General features: G+C 36.7%; 1 protein-coding gene across 1 annotated transcript in view; it reads right to left on the bottom strand.

Moving 5' to 3' along the window:
- LOC105939797 (voltage-dependent calcium channel subunit alpha-2/delta-1) overlaps positions 1-22,621 on the bottom strand; it is a gene marked incomplete at both ends in the record, with an annotated part of 64,529 nt that overhangs the window by 22,472 nt on the left and 19,436 nt on the right. Inside the window, 5 exon segments of the mRNA XM_036133547.1 lie at positions 400-469; positions 1,898-2,029; positions 13,479-13,608; positions 14,477-14,512; positions 17,230-17,289. Of these exon segments, the coding sequence (XP_035989440.1) occupies positions 400-469; positions 1,898-2,029; positions 13,479-13,608; positions 14,477-14,512; positions 17,230-17,289 (428 nt within the window).

Below are 22,621 nucleotides of genomic sequence, written 5' to 3'. Positions count from 1 at the left end.
TGTTTGCATTCAGATCTGGTGTAATTTCTCATCTGACACATTCAACAGGTTACAAAGAATCCTCAGAGATTTGGTCAGTGTTCACATTATAATTTTATATTGCCGCAGATTTGTCAATTTTACATCCATGGTGTCCATGTCTAGGTTCATTGATACTAAAGGTGGTCTATTGGATTAACATTTGGTAATTTTGGAGGCCATTGGAGTATTGTCACTTAAATCCTCTTACTCTTTTCTTTCTCATTTTAATGAATTTGTCCAGATGCCTAAATGTATTGGGTTGATACCAGTGCTTTTCACAATTATAATGTTGGCTGAATTTGTCAAAGTGGAGACAAGCAATTGAACAGGTATACCTAATAAAATGACCGATGAGCGTTTTTCTCCCGGTTTTATTACCATGGCCTCCTGCGGACATCATACAGATCAATTTTGCTGGGAGTCTTGCGGGCATCCATCCACGGAGAGGCTAAAAAAAGGAGATCAAATGTAGGCTTATTATAATCTAGGCTTATTATAATCTTGATATAATTAAAGATAATTAACACTACTTCCTATTTTGGTTGAGTCTCTGACACGTCTGACTGTGAGACTGTTTAAAATCTAGTAATATGCAGTGTTAAATATGGCTCAGCAATGAGTCACTGTCAGACATGATAGGACACATTTTGTAATGAGAACTGGGCAGTTGGAAGGATTCCTAAATTCATCTCAGCATCTACACTGTGGCACGTTTTATACTGTCTAAAAATAATACAAGAAAAACATGAGGGAAAAATTGGATGTGCAGGCTTTTTACCTTAAAGAACAGTAAAAAAATGCAAGTTTGCAAGAGTATCTGCTCAGGTCTGTCATACATGTTATGAGGTTAAGAAAATATTTTTTTAAAAGCCTGTATTGACTGACAATTATTTTCACAGAAAGAATTTGACTCAGTTTATTCTTACAATTACCTAACTTCCAATACTGTAGGATAAGATTGTGACTGGCAGCTGAGTTGGTTCAACTTTTACTGCCAAAAGAACCGTAACCTGACAAGTAACCAACTTCATTAGAACCCTGGATGTATAAATATACCCACATAAAAATCAATGTGCCGAGTGACAAGCAGATGGAAATTAGGCTCGGGATGCAATCCGGCATATTTGCAATATAAATACATATCTGCCAACTCTTTGTCATACCCCTCATAATGTTTAGGAGCCATTTTTGCAGTGTGGCAACTGGGCTACCTTTGTCCATTACTCTGTGGTCTAGTCCTAATGCTCACATGCACATTTGTGGTTCTTCTGGCAGTACACATGTATCAGCATAAGCACCCTGACTGATCTGCATAAAAACTAACATTGACTTCCTCTTCGTCATGTCTGACAGATAGGACCACACAGGACAGCCTTTGCTCCCCACCTGTATCAGTGACCGTTGGGTGAAAATAACCATTTCGCTGGTTGTCCACTGTTCCTTACTTAAAGCCTTTTTGTTAGATACTGACCACTGAAAGCCTGGGAGCACCTTGCAACAGCCGTGGCTTTGGAGAAGCTCTTATCCAATTGTTTAGCCATCACAATTTTTGCTCTTGTCAAACTTGCCAAAGGTCTTATATTTGCCACATTTTCCTGTTTCTAACATCAACTTAATAATGCTATTTATCACAAATTTGTTGCCTTGCACATACCACCCACTAACACAGGAAGCATGATAATAATAGCTGAATAGCTAATCAGCTTTTCACTTCACCTGTTAGTGGTTACTGTGTTACATCTGATCAGGGTAGTGTCGTATCTTCAGTGTGTCATACATAAGATTACTACAATGTAATGTCTGTAGCCACAAGCTGTATCTTGGGATGACCATATAACTTTTTTGTAAAAATTAATTAACTAAGTTAGTAAGTTACCTGGGTAGTAGCGAGCCAGGCCCGTAGCACTCCCAAACACCTGCCAAAGAAGTGTTGGGTCATCCTCTCTGTTCTTTTTAAAGACATCCTCCAATGCCTCTGTCCAGTTGAGCTCATTCAGCACAATGGTGGCTGCAATATACACATACCAAAATGCATACGTCATAGACAACATACTATAAACTAGGCACTTATGTGTCAGATGAGTAAGGCATATCTCCGATGTTTTTTTAAAAATGTTGTCCTATACACAATATCAGTGTAACATTAAAAACTGCACCAAATTTGTTGCAAATGCATGGTCTCATTGATTTAAACGGTTGATGGGGGCTTTGTGGACCCCGGCGGACCTGAGCTTATCAGTTTCAGCCACCGGCTCAAGGCTCTGACTCAGCAATGCCTAAAGCTGAGACAGTGGAGGACAAGATGGGACCACGTGCAAGCCTCCAGGACTTTCTCCCCATCCTAACAAACGAAGAGTTATAAAGTATATTACACTATAAGATCGCAAAGCTCACTATTCCAACTCCAACTTGTTATGGAGGCATGTATGAGATGGAGCCGCTTTTATAACCCATAGCAGCAGAGCTACTGACGTCAGTTTTTCTGGATAACTTCACAATATCTTTTGAACCAATAGCAATACTGATTTGAAATTCAATGCAAGACGCTCGTTAAACCTTAGGCAGGTGCCACACAGCTGGTTTAGACACAAAAACAAGATGTCAACAAATATGCAGTAATTTGTCAAAATAACGACCAGTCAAAGTAGACAACACTATACGACAATAATGTTTATAGCTTAATAGCAAAAGTAAGTTGATTTGGATTTGACTTATGCTTTAAAGGTTTACAAAAAAATAACACATTGTGTGAAATAAATACATATGTTTAAGAAAAGAAAATCAAAAAATATTTATCTAAAGAAAACCAACAGCCCAAATGTTGAGTTTATCACTGGTGGTTTAGTAGTAATATCCAATTGATTTCTTTTGCGCAATTCTGTAGTTCTGAGATTGTCTGCGTTTGCTTGGTCAACACAGTTTAGAGGACATATTTGGATGTATTCTCAATGTTCCAAATCAGGGCAACTACAACAGGCTTAAATCAAAGGCAGTCATTCAATTTTGTAGATACGTTTCAACACCTATCCAGGAATCTTTGTCAACTATAAAGGCTCAAAGTTGAGCTCACTTAAAAGCCTTCTGGATAGGTGTTGAAAAGTATTCACAAAACTGAGTGAAAGTCTGGTTGCCCTCGATCTAAGCCTCTTGTAGTTTAGAGGACACAGCTGAGCCTATCGGAATACAGCGGGAAATAGTCAAAGACACTTGGGAATCCCAGATTAATACATTCATCAACATTCACAGACAGACTCACTCAGCGTCGGCTCATTTACTCAGCAGGACACAGGAGCAAATATTTTTCTAGCTCAACAGCAGATGCCCGTATTTAGCCACCAATACAAAGTGATGCTATTCAGAAAGAATCTGCTTTGCTGTAAGAAAATTAAGCAGCGTTTTATTTCAAGAGTGTTTGTTATCAGAAACATCCAGTTGCTTCTGTGTGTATGTTTCCATCACTGCATGCATGTGATTGATGGTGTGTGTTGTGAGAGGCAACAGGCATTATGGATGTAATGGTTCAGGACCAAGGCAGCTCAGAGCCACATAACACTGACTATGATAGATGGAGTCAGAACACGTGCTATTGCAACACAATCTTTTCTTTGTCTGTCTACTATTGCTTTTCAATATATATATATATATATATATATATATATATACAAACAACTAATAAAAACATATGTTGACAAAAGAGATTAAGATCCTATACTCAGAGTGATGTATCTCATTGATGTGCAAAGCAGACACTGTTTATCTATGTGTATGTCTCATGAGGATAGATTTAACGAAGGTCTGGATACCACAAGTACATGTATGTCATTAGGAAAAGCAAGAAAAAGTCTGAAATGTGTGAGTGGGTCTGTAATGACAAATGTATTTCTTCATTAATTATAGAATTCAAAATAAACAAGGAGCTACTGAGGATTTGAAAGTTGTGTGTGTTTTCTTTGGGTGTTTTTTTTTTGTTTGTTTGTTTGTCTGTTTTTTACATTACGATGAACCACAAATCAACCAAGGTGAATAACAGATAATGAATGCATCATCACACAAGCCCACTAGTGAGAACATTTTGTTACTAAGGTGGCTGAAGTGCTCAATAGTTTGGTGTTGGAGTCATGTATGACTTGAGTGAGATAACTTGTATGATCCTAAATAGAAAATATCATCCAGAGTAAACTAAGATGAAATGCAAATAAGATCTGCATGTTGTCTTATCTATATGATATGTTAATTTGAAAGAGACCGTGTACTTTGAAAAGTCCGCACACACAGAACTGCAATCATAACATCATGGTGCTCAGTGGATGCATGCAGAGATTCGGTAGCTACACTTCAGAGATCAGATAATTTTACATAACTGTTTTTTGGGGGGTTGGGAGGATAATGTGTTTGAGATTTTGTTAAACACTCTGGTTAAAAAGTTCACTTTATCTCTTTCACAACTCAACTCATTCTCTCTGCCTAGCCAGTCAATGCTAATCTTCAAAGACATTTCTGTTACTACTTCTGCACAGTCAACTAGCAACCCTTTTTATAATAATTATTATCTTTATTTGTCAGTGCAAAATACATTGCAGTGAAATTCATCCTCTGGATTTAACCTATCCCATAGGGAGCAGTAGGCTGCTACTGTGCACTGCCCAGGGAGCATTCTGAGTCTAAGGGTCTTGCTCAGGGGCCCAGAGTGGTAATCCATTTGATTTATACCCAGAACCTTGCAGCCTCTCCAGGACGCAAGTGCCCTGCTCTCTAACTACTAGGCCACCACTACTATGACAAAAAGCTTGTCTCATTTTCTCCTTTAACTCTCTGCAACGTTTTTCCAATTAATCCTAGGATCTGTCTTCATCTGATTTCTCTTTTTGATTTCCAAAGTTATCCTGGATACTACTTCCAAAAAAATTGTTTTAAAACTTTCGTCCCACATCCTATCTCTTTCATATTGTATATTCAGCATATGGTCCTCCTATATGTTCCTCAACTCTTGCACTCTCACAATGCTTTCATAGTTTTTTCTTAGTGTGTTCCAGGTAACTATCTTGCCTTTTGGGGAAAATCCACTACTATGTCATTCCTGTCTTTAACATCTTACCTGTCCAAAACTTCCTCATTCCTCCAGTTCCTTTCACCTGCATCTCCAATCACCACTTTCCCCCCAACTGTGAACACTTACCACTACCTCCTCCAAAATACTCCAAAACTCTTTTTTATTCTAAAAAGCACTTTAACATCCTACCTTGGAAAACATGCATTACCACTTCCATGTCCATTCTCCATTACACGCCTGACACTCTTGACAACAACAACAACAACAACATTAATCACATAACCAGAACAACTGATGCAATCTGGTGCTTCCTTAGAAAAAAAAAAAAAAACACAAAATATTTTTATCATAAACATGTAAACTGAATTTGACTGCATTGCAATCTAAATAGGACTAAACTGGAATGTATAAAATTCAATATATTGTTATGCTTGGATTGGATCAATTTGATAATATACAGAGCATCTGAATAACCTCGTGATTATGTATATATTTGTGTGAATTGCCACTATATAAATAAGCAAAATTGAAATAGAGAAAAAATCCTTAAAAAAATCCCAAAAAGATTTAATTTCTCTTCCAAACTACACCATAGTGGAACAAACTCTGTTCAAACTCGGTCCTTTCCAAATGTCTTTTCTTTGCTACCAGCATTGAGCAGTCATACTCCCTACAGTTGGAGTACCTACTCTTAACTATACACTCCTGGCTTACTTTCACACTTGGTGCATTTTACAGCTGTTCCTTCTTTTTTCTTCCCATGTGATTTAACTTTTTCTATGTCCTTTGGCGTTTCGTAGTACATATGTTGTGGCAAAAGACAACATACTACAAACTAGACATTCATGTAGCAGATGATTTTTTACAGATTGACTTTTTCGGACATGATGTACTTGCTAACTTTTCTAATGGAATACACATCGGTCTGACATAAACAATTAATGAAAATTGCTGTGAATGTGTTGTCCCGAGTTTATCTTTTATAGATCTACCAACAAGAGCAAGTTGTTGGGATTAATACATATAAATTGACTACATATTTTTGTTTGGATTGCTTAATAGTTTGTGACTCTCCATGTCAAATGGACTAGGTAATAATAAACAAATACTAATTGGTATTAGTACACTGGTACCACCATGTGGCTATTCTGTATATTAAATACATTTATTTTTTTATCTTAACAACTATGGACAGTAATGGTTTTTTTTTTTCTTACACAGTCTGATGGTGTATTTATTTATTTATTTTTGATCTCAGTACTGTCGTTTTTGTGATTGTACCATATATGAGGGTGGCTCTGTATCTTGAGGGACAAGAGATGGAAATTGTCACTAACAATAATATTGCATATTTACGTTGTGTTCATTAATATGCATTGTCATTTTATAAATAAATAAATTCAAATACAAATTCAGCATCATCAACATATTATAATTGCACCTGGGGCTTTGCCATCCAGGTATAATTATTCCCCTTTTGAAATGGTGTTATTGAGAGTGTGACACATGCCTCTGGGAACAATCAGAGCACTAACGAGTGGTTGTTAGGATGGTGGTCCTGTCTTGCATGTGTACAACTAAATTTGACTTTCACTGTTAAACTTGTTGATCCACTATGCAAAAATACTGCTTATAAGGCTGAGTTTTCCTACAACTCCCAAGAGTGAAGAAGTCTCTCGGAGAAGAGAAGAAATGGTTCAGCAATGAAGAACCCATCCAGAGGATTTACTAAATTTTCTTTTTGATATTTCTAACTGGATTATTAAGATGGATCAGGAAGCTAATATAGATTTGTGTTCCCACAAACAGGCACACACATATGTGTATAGCTTGAATCTGCATTAAATGCTGGACAAGGTTTTGAAGCTTAGAGTATCCATTCTATGCATAGTCATTACCAGACAACGATAAAGAGCCCAGATTGTGGCCACAAAGGTGTGAGGAAAGAAAGTTTACAGCATATAGAAATCTATTCCATAACAAGACTTGCAGTTTTTGAGCTAGCAATCCTCAATATTTACCTGCATCTACCTATTAACCATGTCCCTCATTTCTACCTGGGGTTTTAAGGTCAGCGGAAGGGTTGCTCGTGTAACCAGACGGTTCCCCAGCAGGCTGAAATCCATGCTGTGGAAGACACTCCGTCCTGCTGTCCCTCTAAGTCAGTGCTGACGCACTTCACTCAGCTGCACAAAAATTACTTTCCTGATCTAAATACAAACACAGAAATCCATCCTGGTACAAACAAAAACAAAAAAGTACACAAGCTCACGTTAACAAGCACTGCTGTGTTTTGGAGGGTAAACTTTCCAGTAACAAGATTCATGTCACTGAAGCTCGCTTAGAGGTTGTGTTGTGATCATATTCTTCAGATGAGCACTCAACTCTTCTTGTTAAATAGGTTCTTCAAAATATTAAATGAAAAAAAGATTTGTAGAAGAAAAGAGAATCCACAATACATGGGTGTACAGAGGACATTGTACTTATCTAAGACATTCAACATTCCACCTTTAAGTCATTGACATTCAGCTTTAGAAGTTGTAATGTCAGAGAGACTCAAATCCAATTATTCTGGACTACTTAAGGTAAATGTCAGCACATGATGATGAAATTATCAGAAATTTACTTTTATTACAAGAAGCCCTGAAGTGTTTTGTAACAGTATTAACCAAAATATTTTTGTTTTGGTTTGTAGACTTTTGTTCCTTTGGCCATTCAAGTATGTACGTTTGTAAGATTGTAAGTACACTTACAGTGAGGAAATTACTTGTTAGAAGAATGTGAGACAGGAGCACTGCACTGAAATGCTCAATTTAAAAGAACAGCCCAAATACTGTTAACTGTTAACTTCTGCTAACTTCTCACAAATCTCAATATCTGTTGGATTCCTTAAATCTTAACAACTGTAGTTTGGCTAAAATAATTTACTATTGTGCAAATGATGATGTCCTCAAATTTGAAAAAAAAAACATACATATGTGTGTGTGTGTGTATATATATATATATATATATATATAGATAGATAGATAGATAGATAGATAGATAGATAGATAGATAGATAGATAGATAGATAGATAGATAGATATTTTCAATTCAGTTTCAATTCACAACACATGTAATTCCACTGAGTCAGTCAAGTACAAGTTATAAAATGCAGTTCAGTTTAGAGTATTATTTAAACTGGTTAAGACGTTTTCTATCTTATGAAATCCTCCATATTTGTTTATAGTGATGACGACATATACGATTAGAATATTACATCAGGCCAATAAAGAAAAAAAAATAATCCGGAAAAGTTTGCTTGAAGGAACTATATCTGATCCAGCACATTCTGTGCGTGAGAACAGTTTAGTTTGAACTGTAGCCCTGCCTCCAACTGTTTTTTTCCCCAATGACAAACCCTTGACATGCACGAGACTAAACATGCCTCAAACTCGTGCACAATCCTCTGGAGGAAACAATGCTTCATCGAGGGACTTTTCTCCATATTCTTTGACATAAATGACTATGTTTTGGGTAAATTATATTGTCTTATTTGAATGGTCAACACTGATGCATGCCACACTTTTAGGTTTACACATCCTTTTTTTGCATGTGCTGGAAAAGCTGCTGCTTGGCAACGGCTCCACACCTCGCTTTGCCATTGGCAGACAAAATAATCCCGGGTTGTCCCCAGTTCGCTGCTTATTCCTGCTAAAAGAAGTCTGGACTCGCTCGATTGCACAATCAATTAGTCAATTGATATTATCAAATTAAGTGTTGTAACTCATAAGACATTGTTTAAAAAGCAATGTTGTTAACCAGACAAAAATAAATTAAGGTTTAGTTCTTTTAATAAAAAGTTTGCTGACAGGAAGGGGAGTGGAGGAGGGAGAGAGACATGCGGCAAGGGACCGCGGGTCGGAGTCAAACCCGGGTCGACCATGTTGAGGACTAAGGCCTCCGTACATGCGTCGCACTACCTGCTGTGCCACCAGCACACCATAAAAAGTATTTTCAAATAAAGGTTGTTAAGTGAACCTTAACAGAACACATATTCTAATATTTTGAATGGCCGTATATTTATAGAATGTTTATCAAATAGCAATGTTTCACAAATCAAGCTGTTTTTTTATTCACACACAATTGTTTGATGGCTGAGTCAACAAAGAGACATGCAATTACCAACAATGCAGAAATGGAGCGAGAGAGAAAAAACTCTTGAAAACATGCTAGCATGGCAACACTTGCAGAGTGTGATCACATTTTCAGCTTTTTGTTCATGCTATCATTTCAGGATGTCTCATCTCACCACGGATATTCTCTAGTTTTGGGTTTCAATTTTTAGGGTTCTGTAGTATTAAATGACGATACATTTTATGCTCAAAAAATTAAATTTCATTTCCACTTATGTTTTTCTGCACCGTTAAATAAGCTAACAAGATCACAGGGAAGCCGGAAAGCACTGTGAGGATCATGTTCTTTGATTTCTCCAGTGCTTTTAATACTATGTTTGAGGGACAAGCTATGGCTGTCAGCAGTGAACCACAATCTGACTCAGCAGATACTAGACTACCTCACTGGCCACTCACAGCATGTGAGGACACAGGGCTGTGCCTCTGACATGCTGGTCTGCAGTGCAGGCGTACTGCAGGGAACTATGCTTGTTCCTTTCCTGTTCACTCTCGACAATGCAGACCTCTTCATCAATTCCCCAGGTTGCCATCTGCAAAAGCTCGCTGATGAATGCCATAGTCTGCCTCATCCAAGAAGAGAAAGACTCAGAGTATAGAGAATGGACATAAAATTGTATGGACCGGTGCCAGTGCAAGATCTTGATCAATGCAGGAAAATCCAAGGAGCTTGTGGTGGATTTCCGCATGCACAGACCCTCCATACCAAGACTGATGATTACAGAGACAACTGACACTGAGGTAGTTAAATACCTGGGTGTTCACCTGAACCATAAACTGGACAGGAGTCACAACCCTAAGGCTCTTCGCAGGAAGGGTCAGAGCAGACTCTACTTGCTAAGGAGACACTCTTTAAGACTTTTTTGACTCTATGGTGGCATCAGCCGCCTTCTATGGTGTTGTCAGTTGGATCAGCAGCAGCTCTGTCCTAGGATGCCCCTTGGATCCAGTGGAGGTAGTGGAAGACAGAAGGACTCTAACGAAAAAAATAACACCACTGTTGGACAATCTCCCACCCCATTCATGAAACTAATGCTGAACTGGGGAGTGCCTTCAGTAAAAGACAGCTGCATCTAAATGCACAAAGGAGTGTTATTGCAGATCATTCCTTCCAGCAGCTGTCAGACTTTATAAATTTCAAATCAATTTTATATATATAGCGCCTATTCACAACTCGTCATCCCAAGGCACTTTACAAAGTCAATTTCAATCAAATCATACAAATTGGTCAAAAACCATCATCACTCCCAATAAACTCCATAAGTGTGTACTTCTCTGCTATTGTTTGCACAGTTTTTTCATTTGTTGTGATAGGTCCGTTATTTCTTTAAATCTGATTACATTATTTTGAATAACTGCAGTATTATTTTTCTTATGTTGTCAACAGTCTCTTATTCTTATGTTTGTTTGTTTTTTTGTATATTTTTAAAATATTTTTAGATGTATCTGCATGCTTCCAATTGCCTCTTACTTTGCTGCTTGTACACCTGAATTTTCCCCTTCACGGACAATTAAATAGATTTCAATCCTATGTCTAATTGATATAGGTTTCATTGCTTCGCTGTGCTTCATACCACTGACCAAACACACCAGGAAGAGGATGTGCTATGTCAATTGGAGATCATTTTAAATGTCTGTTTATTTATCATTATTTATCAAACATTTCCCAAGGTACCCAAGGTTTTTGGAGAGTTGTTTCTCATATACGATTTGAGGTTATCATATATGAGAAATATATCGTATTTACTATCGTGTACACCAGGCGTTGGCTGCCTAAAGGCTCCCACATACTCGGGCGTACTGTGCACATACTGTGAGCTTGTCGGACTCTGCGCTGACTCTCCGCAGACGTTTTACCCTTCAGTCGAGTGTACTGTTGCATTGTTTACTGAGTGTATATAACCTCTGTATATATATCCATTTTATTCAATTTTATTTTATTTTATTGTACTCTTATTTTGTTTGCATCATCAACACCAAGTCAAATTCCTTTTAAACTTGATTCTGATTCTATATTTCTTGGAGCAAATTCGTACAATTCCCACACTTTCTGCCTGTGGGATGAAGTGCTGGAACAGATGGTAAAATGTGTGATTAGCTAGCTGAGCACCTATCTATATCCATTGAGCGGAGCGGTTTCGTTGCTTACCAAATTCGTACTTACACATTTTAACACATTTGAGCACGTTGTACCACATAAAATTGGCCAGTAAGCACAACGGTAATCATACATAAGGCGCACTAATTTTTGAGAAAATTTAAAGACTATAAGTGCACCTTATAGTCTGAAACATAAAATACGGTAAACCAAAGAATTATGCAAAAGTTACTAAAAGCACATGTTTCTTAATTTAGCTCTGCACATTAAAACTGAGTTTCTGCCATGGGTCATTATTGTTCCTAACACACTGACAGTATTGACCTTTAAAAGATGATCTGACTAAACTGCCTGCTTATGACTACATGGACTAAGTCATTGGTGTTCAGGTCTTTGCAATTTTTTTTCCATTTCTCCTGCAGCAAGCCATGACTAATCTTGCAGAACATGAACCAAGCACAATGTAACAATGGCACAGATCAAGCTTCTCTACAAGTGACTGAAAGTGTGTTGAACTTGTTCTTGCTTGATGTATGTGAGTTAAACTTGCCTACTTCATTATCAGACTAAAGTACAGAATCAGTTTTATTATAGTTTGCGCATACAAACAAGGAATTTGTCTTTGTTTCCACTTTGCTTTCCATCAAAACATTTCAATGTAAAACTATAAAAAAGGGAAAAAAATTAAAGTGTCAGTATTTTCAGTATTATTTTTGGTTACAAAACTAATACATAGAATATAGCAGGTGAAGGCTATAGATACACATTCATGTACAGTAGGTGGCGGTATGAACCTCTAATGTAATTTGCAATCCGAAAAAGTTCAATAATTATGCTGTATTTCTAGAATTGAAGATGTCAAAGATATGGGCACATAGCTGCCACCTGAAAAGGCAGCCAGAGGTGTCCCAAATATGATGCTGATCATAAAGTTGAATAATGTGAAGATGATGGACAGGAAATGTGCTGTAACTGTGCTAGTCAGTGCAGTGTGACATATTGGGAGTAAAGTGAAAATATTTTTCCAAGGGTACTTCACTAAAAGAGATTGGGAGACCTTTGTCATGATCTATTGCCGTTTGTGTTTTGATTTTCATCTTTGTATTTTGATAATTTTCTGGTTAGGCTTTTGCCTTATTTTTGTTGTTAATTATCATTATTATGGTATGGGCTAACCAGTTAATTTCTTTTGATAGTTTCTCTGTATGATTATTCTTCACTTCACGGAGTTTCTTATTCTTTTTTGCTCTCCTCTGCTCTGTCATCCTGCAACTTCCAGCTGCTCCACATCTTCCCTGATTGATTGGCACAGGCACAGGCACACACACACACACACACACACACACACACACACACACACACACACACACACACACACACACACACACACACACACACACACACTTCATGCTTCACCATAAACTTTCTTTTGTTAAGAAACTATAAAGAAAAAATATGTCTAGAGAGTAATTGATTATGATGACCAGCTGTAGCAGTCCTAATTGTTGAATACCTACCACTTATGTGAGATCTGATCTATTTCTTGCACTCTTTGTTTTCTTTCATTATTTGCCAATTTTTTGTAAGAAAGAATTTAAACTCAGCTAAATAAAATCCAAACAACATGAACCATTTGTATTTTAGAATACAATAGAATATAAATATCTTGTATAGTCCCAAAGTTGGGAAATTCAGGTGGGGAAACATAAGTTAGACATAGTTACAATTAAATACATATATTTTATATAACAGTAAAAGACGACATAGTGAAAGTGCCACCAAAGCGTTTTCTTAAATATGAAAATGATCATAAATATCTTGTATTTTATAATCCACTAAAACTGCAATATCAACACCTTTGAGTTAGATGATCCTCTTTTCACCAACGGCAAATAACAGAGCAGGAACCTCGAGAAGATCTCATTATGCTGTTTCGCTTCTTTTAAAAAACATTATTTAGCCAAGGGCAAGTTTGCTGGAAACACGATCTGTTGACAAGGTTTTATAATGGTTTGGTGTGTCAGCTGTATCCATGGTTACCACTTGGGTGTGTGTGTGTGTGTGTGTGTGTGTGTGTGTGTGTGTGTGTGTGTGTGTATGTGTGTGTGTGTGTGTGTGTGTGTGTATTTAGACTCACAGCCATCATAGATGTCAGTGGGAATGTGGACAGCTGTATGGTTGTGATCAGTCAACCGTTTGAATGAAGGATCCTCTTTAAAGTCTGGTCGAATCCTGTATTTTCTCCCCTCTGTCTCATTTGCATCCAGCTGAGGGGGATAAGAAAAATCAAGATGAATGCAGTAGATTTGATGACAGTTTTTATTAAATTTACCAGCCTCCTTTATTAGCATCAAGAAAAAAAAAATGTTTTGTAGGTTTATCTCAAAGCAAAAAAATAAGCAGCAGTCCGGCAGTAAACCCTCAACATGTCTGACGTAATTTCATTACCACAATAAATTTCCACCCCAGGGTGGTTGAATGAAAAGTGAAGCATTATTGACTGATAGAAGATGTGCCTATTATTTTATGCATCATTGCTCTGAAGGAGGAGCGCCAGGCAGTGACACTGTGTGTGTATATTCAATCCCTCGATTTATATAAAAGGGAGCTGTAGAGAAGGGCCGATATGTGGTGAAAAGCAAAAAAGGATGAGATATGAAATAATGCATAGTAGAGAGGTGGTGAGGTGTTGAGATAAAGAGATGGAGTCAGCATGGGGGAGGGGGGAGGAGGGGAGTATAGTGTGAACACTTGCTTCCTAATAAAGCAACAGCATAGCCAGCTCATACATCTCATCTGTCAATTAGAGGAGAAGCATGGCAGGGACCTCTTCACCTGAGAGAGGGTGGGAGGAAAAATGACTGAAAGGAGGCTTGCATGGGAAGAAAAAACAAAGAAGTAGGAAAGGAAGAAAAGGGGATTACTGCAATAAAAAGCTGGTGGAATGATACAGAATAAGGGAAAAATAGGTGAATGTGGTGAATAGCAAGAGTTAAATAAGGGACATAAGAGAAGATAAGCTGTAAAAAGCAAAGAGGCCAAGTAGCAAAACCATCTTCTTGTCCTGTGTTTAGCTGTAACTGTGGGCTTAAGGAAAGGGGGAGCAAACAGACAGAAAAGGAAAAAAAAACTTACATTGTCCTTTGCATTATAGTAGGCAATTTCATCATCCTGTTAACAAAGCAACAAAATAATTATTACTTTGTGAATGTTGTTTGAAGAGCTGTACGACTAATTTACTAATTACTATATATTTTACTACTTGGGAAAAAATTCACACAAATAGATTCAGCATACTCATCGCTTTTGAAAGCACATACATCATTTTTCAGACACAGGAAAGCCTTTGTATCTCAAACATCTAAAGATGGTCATGCAGATGATGACCTAACGTATGTAACATCAATGTAAATCTATGACAATATTTAGAAAAACATCTTAGATTTGTGGTGACAGAAAAAAAAATAACGGAGCAGTTTTGTTGGAAAAATTATTGTGCTCTATGCAAGCAAAACAGAGAGCAAATCCACATTATGGAGTATGAAATAATTTGTGTCATGGATTTAATGGAAAATCAACTCAAAGCTGACGAATGAGTACACAAAACAGTTTATGCCATGGTTATGACAGATACCTCTAGTAGCCAGCAAGATGGTCATTGAGACCAATAAAGGTGTTATTTGTGAATATAATGTTTGTAAGGTAAGGTTTTATTTTTCTCTCTTGGTAGAAAACATCTGCTGATGTCTGCAGATTATATACTTCATGAAGCGGTTGTCTTTAAATTGCCTCCCTGCATGTTAACCAATTGTTAACCAGTCAAATATTCTCTGCTGCTGTAGCAGATGCAGTCTAAGTAGCTTAACTTCTCCTCCATCTATGAAATGTTTTGAGTTGTGTGGCACATAATGTTCTTTGAATAATATCAAAGTGCTGTTAAATGGTAAAATAAGTGAAACTTGTACAATCAGTTTTAAGAGGGCTCTGCATATGGTTGTTTCGGTACTACGATTGCAAGTTCTTTGTGTTTTACTTGTGGTTATTTCCATTATAATTTACTGCTACGCTGCAGGCATTAGGTAGTCATATCTGGGCAGTTTTTCTCTAGTTTTCATCCATTCAGAGAGTGTTCATTGCTGTTTGAGTTTCCATCCTGGTTTGAAGGACGCTAGCTCTCTGTGAGACTTACCGGCGACTCAGACTTCAGAAAAGTGCAGGCACACTTGTCAAGCTCTGACAGCAGGGACTGCATGCTCCACTCTCATCTATCCACTTGGCAAATTTTCCCTCTCTTGGGAAAAAAACGGATGAACTGCTCCTTCTCAGCACTAGAAATGGAGTTCCACGGATTTGTTGCCCTCTGCTTTACTAAAACCTGGTTAGGTGAACACATCCCAGACTGTACACTTCTGATGCCGAACTTCCACCAGTTTTCGAATACAGAAATTAGGGGAAAGGAGAGGAGGTGGAATTTTCTTGGTGTGTTGAGGTCACAGTGTTAAAGACGACATGTATAAAAGTGATTTTATTGAGCTGCAAACCTATTTATTCTCTGAGGGTGTTCTTCTCGATTGTTCTGGCCGATGTTTATATCCCACCACAAGCCTGCACATCAGAGGCTTAAAAATAGCTTAGTGAGTAGATAACAGGAATGGAGAAAATGCGCTCTAACATCATTGTTCTTGCAGAATTTAACAGTGCATAGCTCTCAAATTAACTTAGAATATACAAAACGGAAGTAAAATGTCCCACTAGGAACAAAAATGCTCTGGACCACTGTTACACATTGTTACACAGTCTTACAAGGATCGTACCAAGCAGTTCCAATACAGGACTGTCATCTGTCAGGAAGTGGGATGGAACTGAACCCGCTCAACAACCCCCCCCCCTCCCCACCCCCCCTCCGTGTAGCTACACTGCTGTGAAACCAAGTTAGCATATTTGCACTATCACAACCTCTCTATTTTTCTTTTTCTTTTCATATCACAAAAAACAACAGACAACGTTTATAGATGTATACCTCATGGCTGTATGCTGGTAGCACAGCTTATTCCGATTCTGATTACCAAATAGCACACCAATGTAACATAGGCTGTTATAATGACAATTGTCGGGTGAAATTAGAAGCCTTTATCAGAGAAGAAATAATGGTCAGAACTAGACTAGAAACTACTTTGTGTAGTTGAATGCTCACAACATTTTTGATGTTTTGAATTATAGTTTTTTTTTTGTTTTTTTTTTGTCAGAAGCATTCATTCACTGCTGGATGAATTATAAACAGACTGTACTTGTTACAAAGTGCTTTTCAATCTTTGTGTGCGGTGCTATTTGGCAAATGATATAAAATTAAAAATGTATATATTCCCTTAATACACTTACAAACTGGATTTATTTTGGCAATAACAAATTTATTTATCTATTTTATGGTAATGATGCTTATGGCAACAATGACATCAATGCTGTGTTAATCATCTTAAAACAATCTTCAAGATTTTTCCCTTCACATTTGTGATTGGAAATGTGTATATTTTTTCTTGTGACAGACAGTAATACAATTTATTTGTAGCACAAAACATTTTTAAACAATTCATGACAATAATATTTTCAGGCCATGATTAAAATTATATCTGTTACTTGAAATAGGGTCCACAAAATGCCACAACAAAGTGCACAACATGCAAAAAACCATGATTATGCAATAAATATGTGATTATGACTCTATTTAGTGGTGAACCTGTGAGCTCTGTTTGTGACACAACTATAAGGAGAACATCAGACAAAGAGGTACATGTAAATCCAGACTTTATGCATGACTACTTGTGTTAATGTCTTTTTTTGAATGGTACAGTGAGTGAGTTCTGTTGTGTGCATTTTTCTCTTTCTTTTACCTCAAATTCGTCTTTCCACACATGATCCTTCTGGAATACCTCAGCAGCTGTGGCCAGTTTCTGGGGAACAGAATGGAAATAGGGCTTTAGGTTAGAAACTGCCCAAAGGATGTTTCAAAGCATCAATCTAACATTAGAGACTCATTCAAAAGACATAATTTTTTAAAAGCATGATGTAGACAATTGGAGAGACAGGGAAATGCTTATTATTGCACTTGCAGAGCCGAAACCACAGTGCTCTCATAATCCTGTAACACTTACTGCCCACTTAAGGCCACAGCTCAGAGCATCAGAACATCTGAATAAAAAGGTTGCAACACAGGAAATGTGTTTGTGTGCTTGGACTTTTTTAGGTTGCCTGTTTAGGACCTTTTCTGGTATATTTACTAACCTTCTGAAGATTGATAGGCCTTATGGGAGCCATGGAACAGTCCTGATGAGTGAGACCCCTTTTTTAGGCAGAGGAGTTAGGGGTATAGTGTGACTTAAGTTTTGTTTAAGGCTAGGGTTAGGTAATGGTAAGGGCAAAGGATGGTGTACAGTTAGGCATATAAGCAGTCCCAAAAATAAATGAAAGTCAACATAAAGCTCTGTTATGGTTAAAAATACAAAGGTGTGTGTTGTTGTACTTGCAGCTGAGCAAAAACATTTATGCTAATTTTACTAGTTAATTGAGGAATTTGATGCAAAGGAGGACCTTTTTGGTCCTCATTTTTTTTCTTGGCTGGCAATTAGGTCTAGGTTAGGGTGGGTTTAAGGTTTATGCTGGTAAATGTTAGGGTCAGGGTCAGGGTTGGGCCATAGATAGGCTTAAATATGAATGGCAGTCTATGGGAAGTAAATGCATGGTCATCACTTTGTTTTTAAGAAGGGTGTGTGTGTGTGTGTGTGGGGGGGGGTGTTATGAAAGCATGAATGAGACAGAATGTGAAGTAAAGACTGAAATAAAAAAAAGAAATGCCTGATCACAATTTAAACTCTAAAACTAGTAGAGTAACAGGTGAGAGGCTGTCAGTGAAATTGTTGCTGCCTAAAAACAAGGGTATATAAGTAGTAACACTTCTTGAATGAATGGCACCATGTCAGGTCCCTATTCCTGCCCCATCAAACCCCCCACCCAATATCCAGAAATGTGTATTACAGATTTTTAATAATCTGTAATTAGTTTAGAACAGTGGTTCGAAAAAAAAAACAAAAAACGTTTTCTAATATTTAGAAGAAAAAAAAACATTGAAATACAATCAATCAATAAATCATATCACATGCTTTAAAGAACCTCTGTTCAGTGTAAAATAATCCAACTCCGGTTTGTCATTTTAAGAATTTTTCTAGAGATGATGAGATGCAGTCCAGATGGTTTGGAAAACTGCAATATATTCCTCTAATTTACGGCCAAACAGGATACTGCAATTTGGATAATAATTTCAGTCCAACAGCAGCCTAAAACAATATTTTCTAACAACACAGGGGGCTGCCCACTCAACATTCACTGGATATGCAAATTCGCAAAGATTGTTGACTGTTCTCATTGCACCTCTTAAATCATGTCACCCGGTGAAGGTGAGCCACACCCCCCATATCCAATATTGCCACTCTCTCTCTCTCGCTGCCGTATATATTGTTCACATGATTACAGACATCTGGAATTTTAAAACGAATGCAGCAGTACAGAATTACACAAGTATACTACATGTAATATTAGTCTATATATTTTGACATCTAAACTTATTGTGATTGTGCTGTTCTTGCCAGAAATTTTCATTAAGACTAACTTCTATGTCTCCTAGTCCAATTTGAATCTGAATCAGAATCAGACATAGTTTAATAATCCCAGAAGGAAATTACTTGTGTTACACGCTCCAGGTATACAAACATTTTTGTATATATATTTACAACATTCCACACAAAGTAAATATATATAAAAAGACTGAAATAAGATTAAGAGAAGGTGTCAACCGAAAAAAGTAAGTCACAGAAATATTCTACATTCAACATCCAAGTAATGGGATATTGAGATACTGATATTGCATACAGTGATATTGCAACAGAATTTGCGAATAGATTTGTGATATATTATGTAAACCCTCCTTTGTGCGACCATAATTTTCTAAAGTTGTAAAAGAGCTTGGCACAGTGATGACACCTTACACTTTAAGATGGAAAGTAGTGCATAAGAGGACAATTGTCCCAAGGACAGAACACTGAAAACATGGTATATACTGTATGCCCACCAATAGGTAAATCTACATATTTAACAGTTTAACCTGTTCATTTTTCCAATCTTGCCTCAAAAGGGCAATAACTAGTTAAATGAAACAATATTTCTGACATGCTAATTTCCATCACAAAAACATTACTGATACATACAATAAAAGTTCAGGAAAGTATTTTAAATAAATAAAGTATTGACTATCTCCCAAAGGGACCAGAGTAAAACAGGCTTGTCTGAGTTAAACAAGACTGTTATGCATTATGACAGTTTCTAGTACATGCATGTGGCTATGCGTCTATGACCATGAGTCTGCTGCTGGCAGGGGTTTCAATTTTGATCAACAGTGCCATCTCTGTAGCCTCCAGCACTGGGCTCTGTTCCAGCCCTGTCAGCTGATAAATATACAGACTAATCCAGCCATAAACAAACATATCCACTCTGGAGTTGACACAGGCTCGTGATGGTGAAGTTATTATGCATGCTGTACTCCACGTGCAAACATTTTATGTTCTCTGCACTTAAGTTTCAAATAATTTTTACTGTATTTCTTAACATTTATAATTGTTTGATAAGTGGCATATGTAGTTTTGTACCCTTTATGGACTTAAACATATTATTATGTAAGGATAAGCTGTGTGTTGATAATCAAAAAAAAAAGCTGGTAATACTACACTAGTGTATTGATTAAGATTGATTTTTGTCAGCAAAGAGGTGATTTTCAGTCAACTCTTGGTATAAGTAAGAATGTAAAAAGCCAAAATTGAGCTTAACGCATAAATGATAAAGTATCAGATAGCGATCATATAGGAATAGTATGTATTTAAGAATAGATGACTGTCAGTGTAGCCAGCTCTGTTTGCTTGCTTTTTTTCTCTCATTTTTTTTTGAGTCTGTGAATCTACCACAGAATATTGATGAATTTACTCTAGAAATCTTATTTGTTTGGAGAAGAATATTAAAGATTGAAAAATAACAATTTGAATTCCTTTTGAAATCAGGAAATGTACAGTTAAGTCCAAAATAATGCACATTACTAGTATATATTTTTTTAAACTGAGTTTTTTTTTTTTTTTACAAAAAATTTACCTCGACTTATTTATAAAATAATAAAGCAATATAAGTTTTTTTTTAAAAGACGTGCAAAAAAGGTACTTATTTATTTCTCAATAGTCAATGGAAAATGTTTACTAGCATTACAGAAATGTAACCCTTCTTACAATTGCTGACCATCTTTCGGCAGGTTTCCAGTGGTATTTCAATGACTTATCTACTACTTTTTATGTAAACAAGCTTTAGTCTACCATGGTGACAATTTCATCTAATCTTTTTAGACTCAACTGAGTGATTGTCCAAAAAGCAGAATGAAAAATATTACAACTGAAAACTACTGTGGGGAAAAGCAAGTATCAAAGCTCAATGAAACGTTTTCATAAAAGCACAAAGTTATAGATTTAAACATAACATGAAGGCTCAAAACTGCCAAGGTAAAAAAAAAAATATTAAGGGATATTTTACACTGTCCTACGAAACGTCTTCAACTACGGAAAACAAGTCCAGTTGCTTTGTTTTTAACCTTTTTTTGGAACACTGTCCTACTGTTTGTGTAAACAATAGTTACAAGTTGAACTGGTGCTTAAGGTGTGATCTGAACCAGCTGACAGGAACCGTTTCTCAATATGTGTACATCTCTGCACATAGGTAACATGCTTACTTGTGGAATGTCATCAACAGTGGCCCAGGTACTGTTCCAATCCCATACATCTCAAAGCAAGTTTTGGCTCAAAGTGCCTGGATGTGTTTTTTTCTCATCTCAAATATCAAAGATGCATCAATGCATCCCTCTGCCAACAGCAAGGTATCGCACAATGCATTGCACTACCAGCAGTAGTCAGGGAAGGTGAGGGCAGAAATTATTTACTATTATAACACTATTAATTGGTCACAAAAACGTAGTTTTAAGATGTTTAATGCAAGAATGTGGGCCCCCAGACTTCATCTATGCAGTCAGTTTATCAAGGATGTGTTTACTTTAAAATGTGCTCTGCTGACAGCCCGTGGTGTCTGCAGACTCAGTGGGAGGTAGGAGTTTGCTTTCCCCTCTAACCGCAGCCTGATCTCAGCAAGTCAGTCTGTCATTTTCCACTATCTGTTATCTGTTTTTTGGCGGCTGAAAGAGAGATAGACGGTGTTTTAGTTTATGTGGTGAATAACTGAAAGTACAAGAACATACCAATATATTATGTTTTCTGTAAACCTTTGACAATTTAAGTTAATGTAGGTATTTCATTAATTGTGTAACCACAGTCTAGAGAAGTGTGAACTCTTATATTTTTTAATTGTTTCATGCAGCTAGCTTTGCAGGATGAGAGACCATAGTTCACGGTCTACCTCCCTGTGATCCACTTCATACTCATGTCATGCTGTCGTCTACTCCACTGTCTCATCATGTATTTGTTACATTTTAAATTATAGTAATATTTGCTTATGATTAGACAATTAACGTAACAATTTCCATGACTTGCCCACTGATAATCTGTTTATTTTTTTGTTATTCTCACAATTTTATTAATGGCAACATTTTGTCTCTGTTCATGAGTCTACCTGATGATAATAATAAACAAAGAATTGATTTGTTTATCAGTGGTTAGTGTAAATGAATCATGCAGTTGCAAAGTAACAACTCTAAAAAAATTAAATGTTAAGTCATTCTTTCACCTTTTCCTGCTTATAGAAATGTAATGGAAGGAACTAGTCAACTGTATAACTCTAAAGCTTGTCGTCATTTACTATTATTAGTCAGTTAAGACAAAACTAATCTTTAAGCAAATAGTATTATAAAAGGGAGAATAACTTTATTTTTTTAGATTTATGGTTTACCGGTAACAGGATGTCTGAAAAAATAATGGTGTTAATGGTGTTTAAGTAGTGGGAAACAATCATTATTTACTTAGTAAAGCTGTTTTATGATCAAAAAGGAAAACTTTAACTACTTATTTTAAAAGGTTTCAATGTAGTACTGACATGTCTTCTTAATTATATTTATTTTATATTTATTATTTTATTACTTGAAAATGGTTACATTCTTCCATAAAAGACAATTTATTGTGAGAAAGATCTTAGATGAACATTGTCAATCTTCTGTTCCATTTGACAAACTACCGTCCTGCATCCTTGTGTTTG

The sequence above is a fragment of the Fundulus heteroclitus genome, unplaced genomic scaffold, assembly GCF_011125445.2.
Source record: "Fundulus heteroclitus isolate FHET01 unplaced genomic scaffold, MU-UCD_Fhet_4.1 scaffold_630, whole genome shotgun sequence".
Lineage (NCBI taxonomy): Eukaryota > Metazoa > Chordata > Actinopteri > Cyprinodontiformes > Fundulidae > Fundulus > Fundulus heteroclitus.
This window is presented reverse-complemented; position numbering and strand designations above follow the sequence as displayed.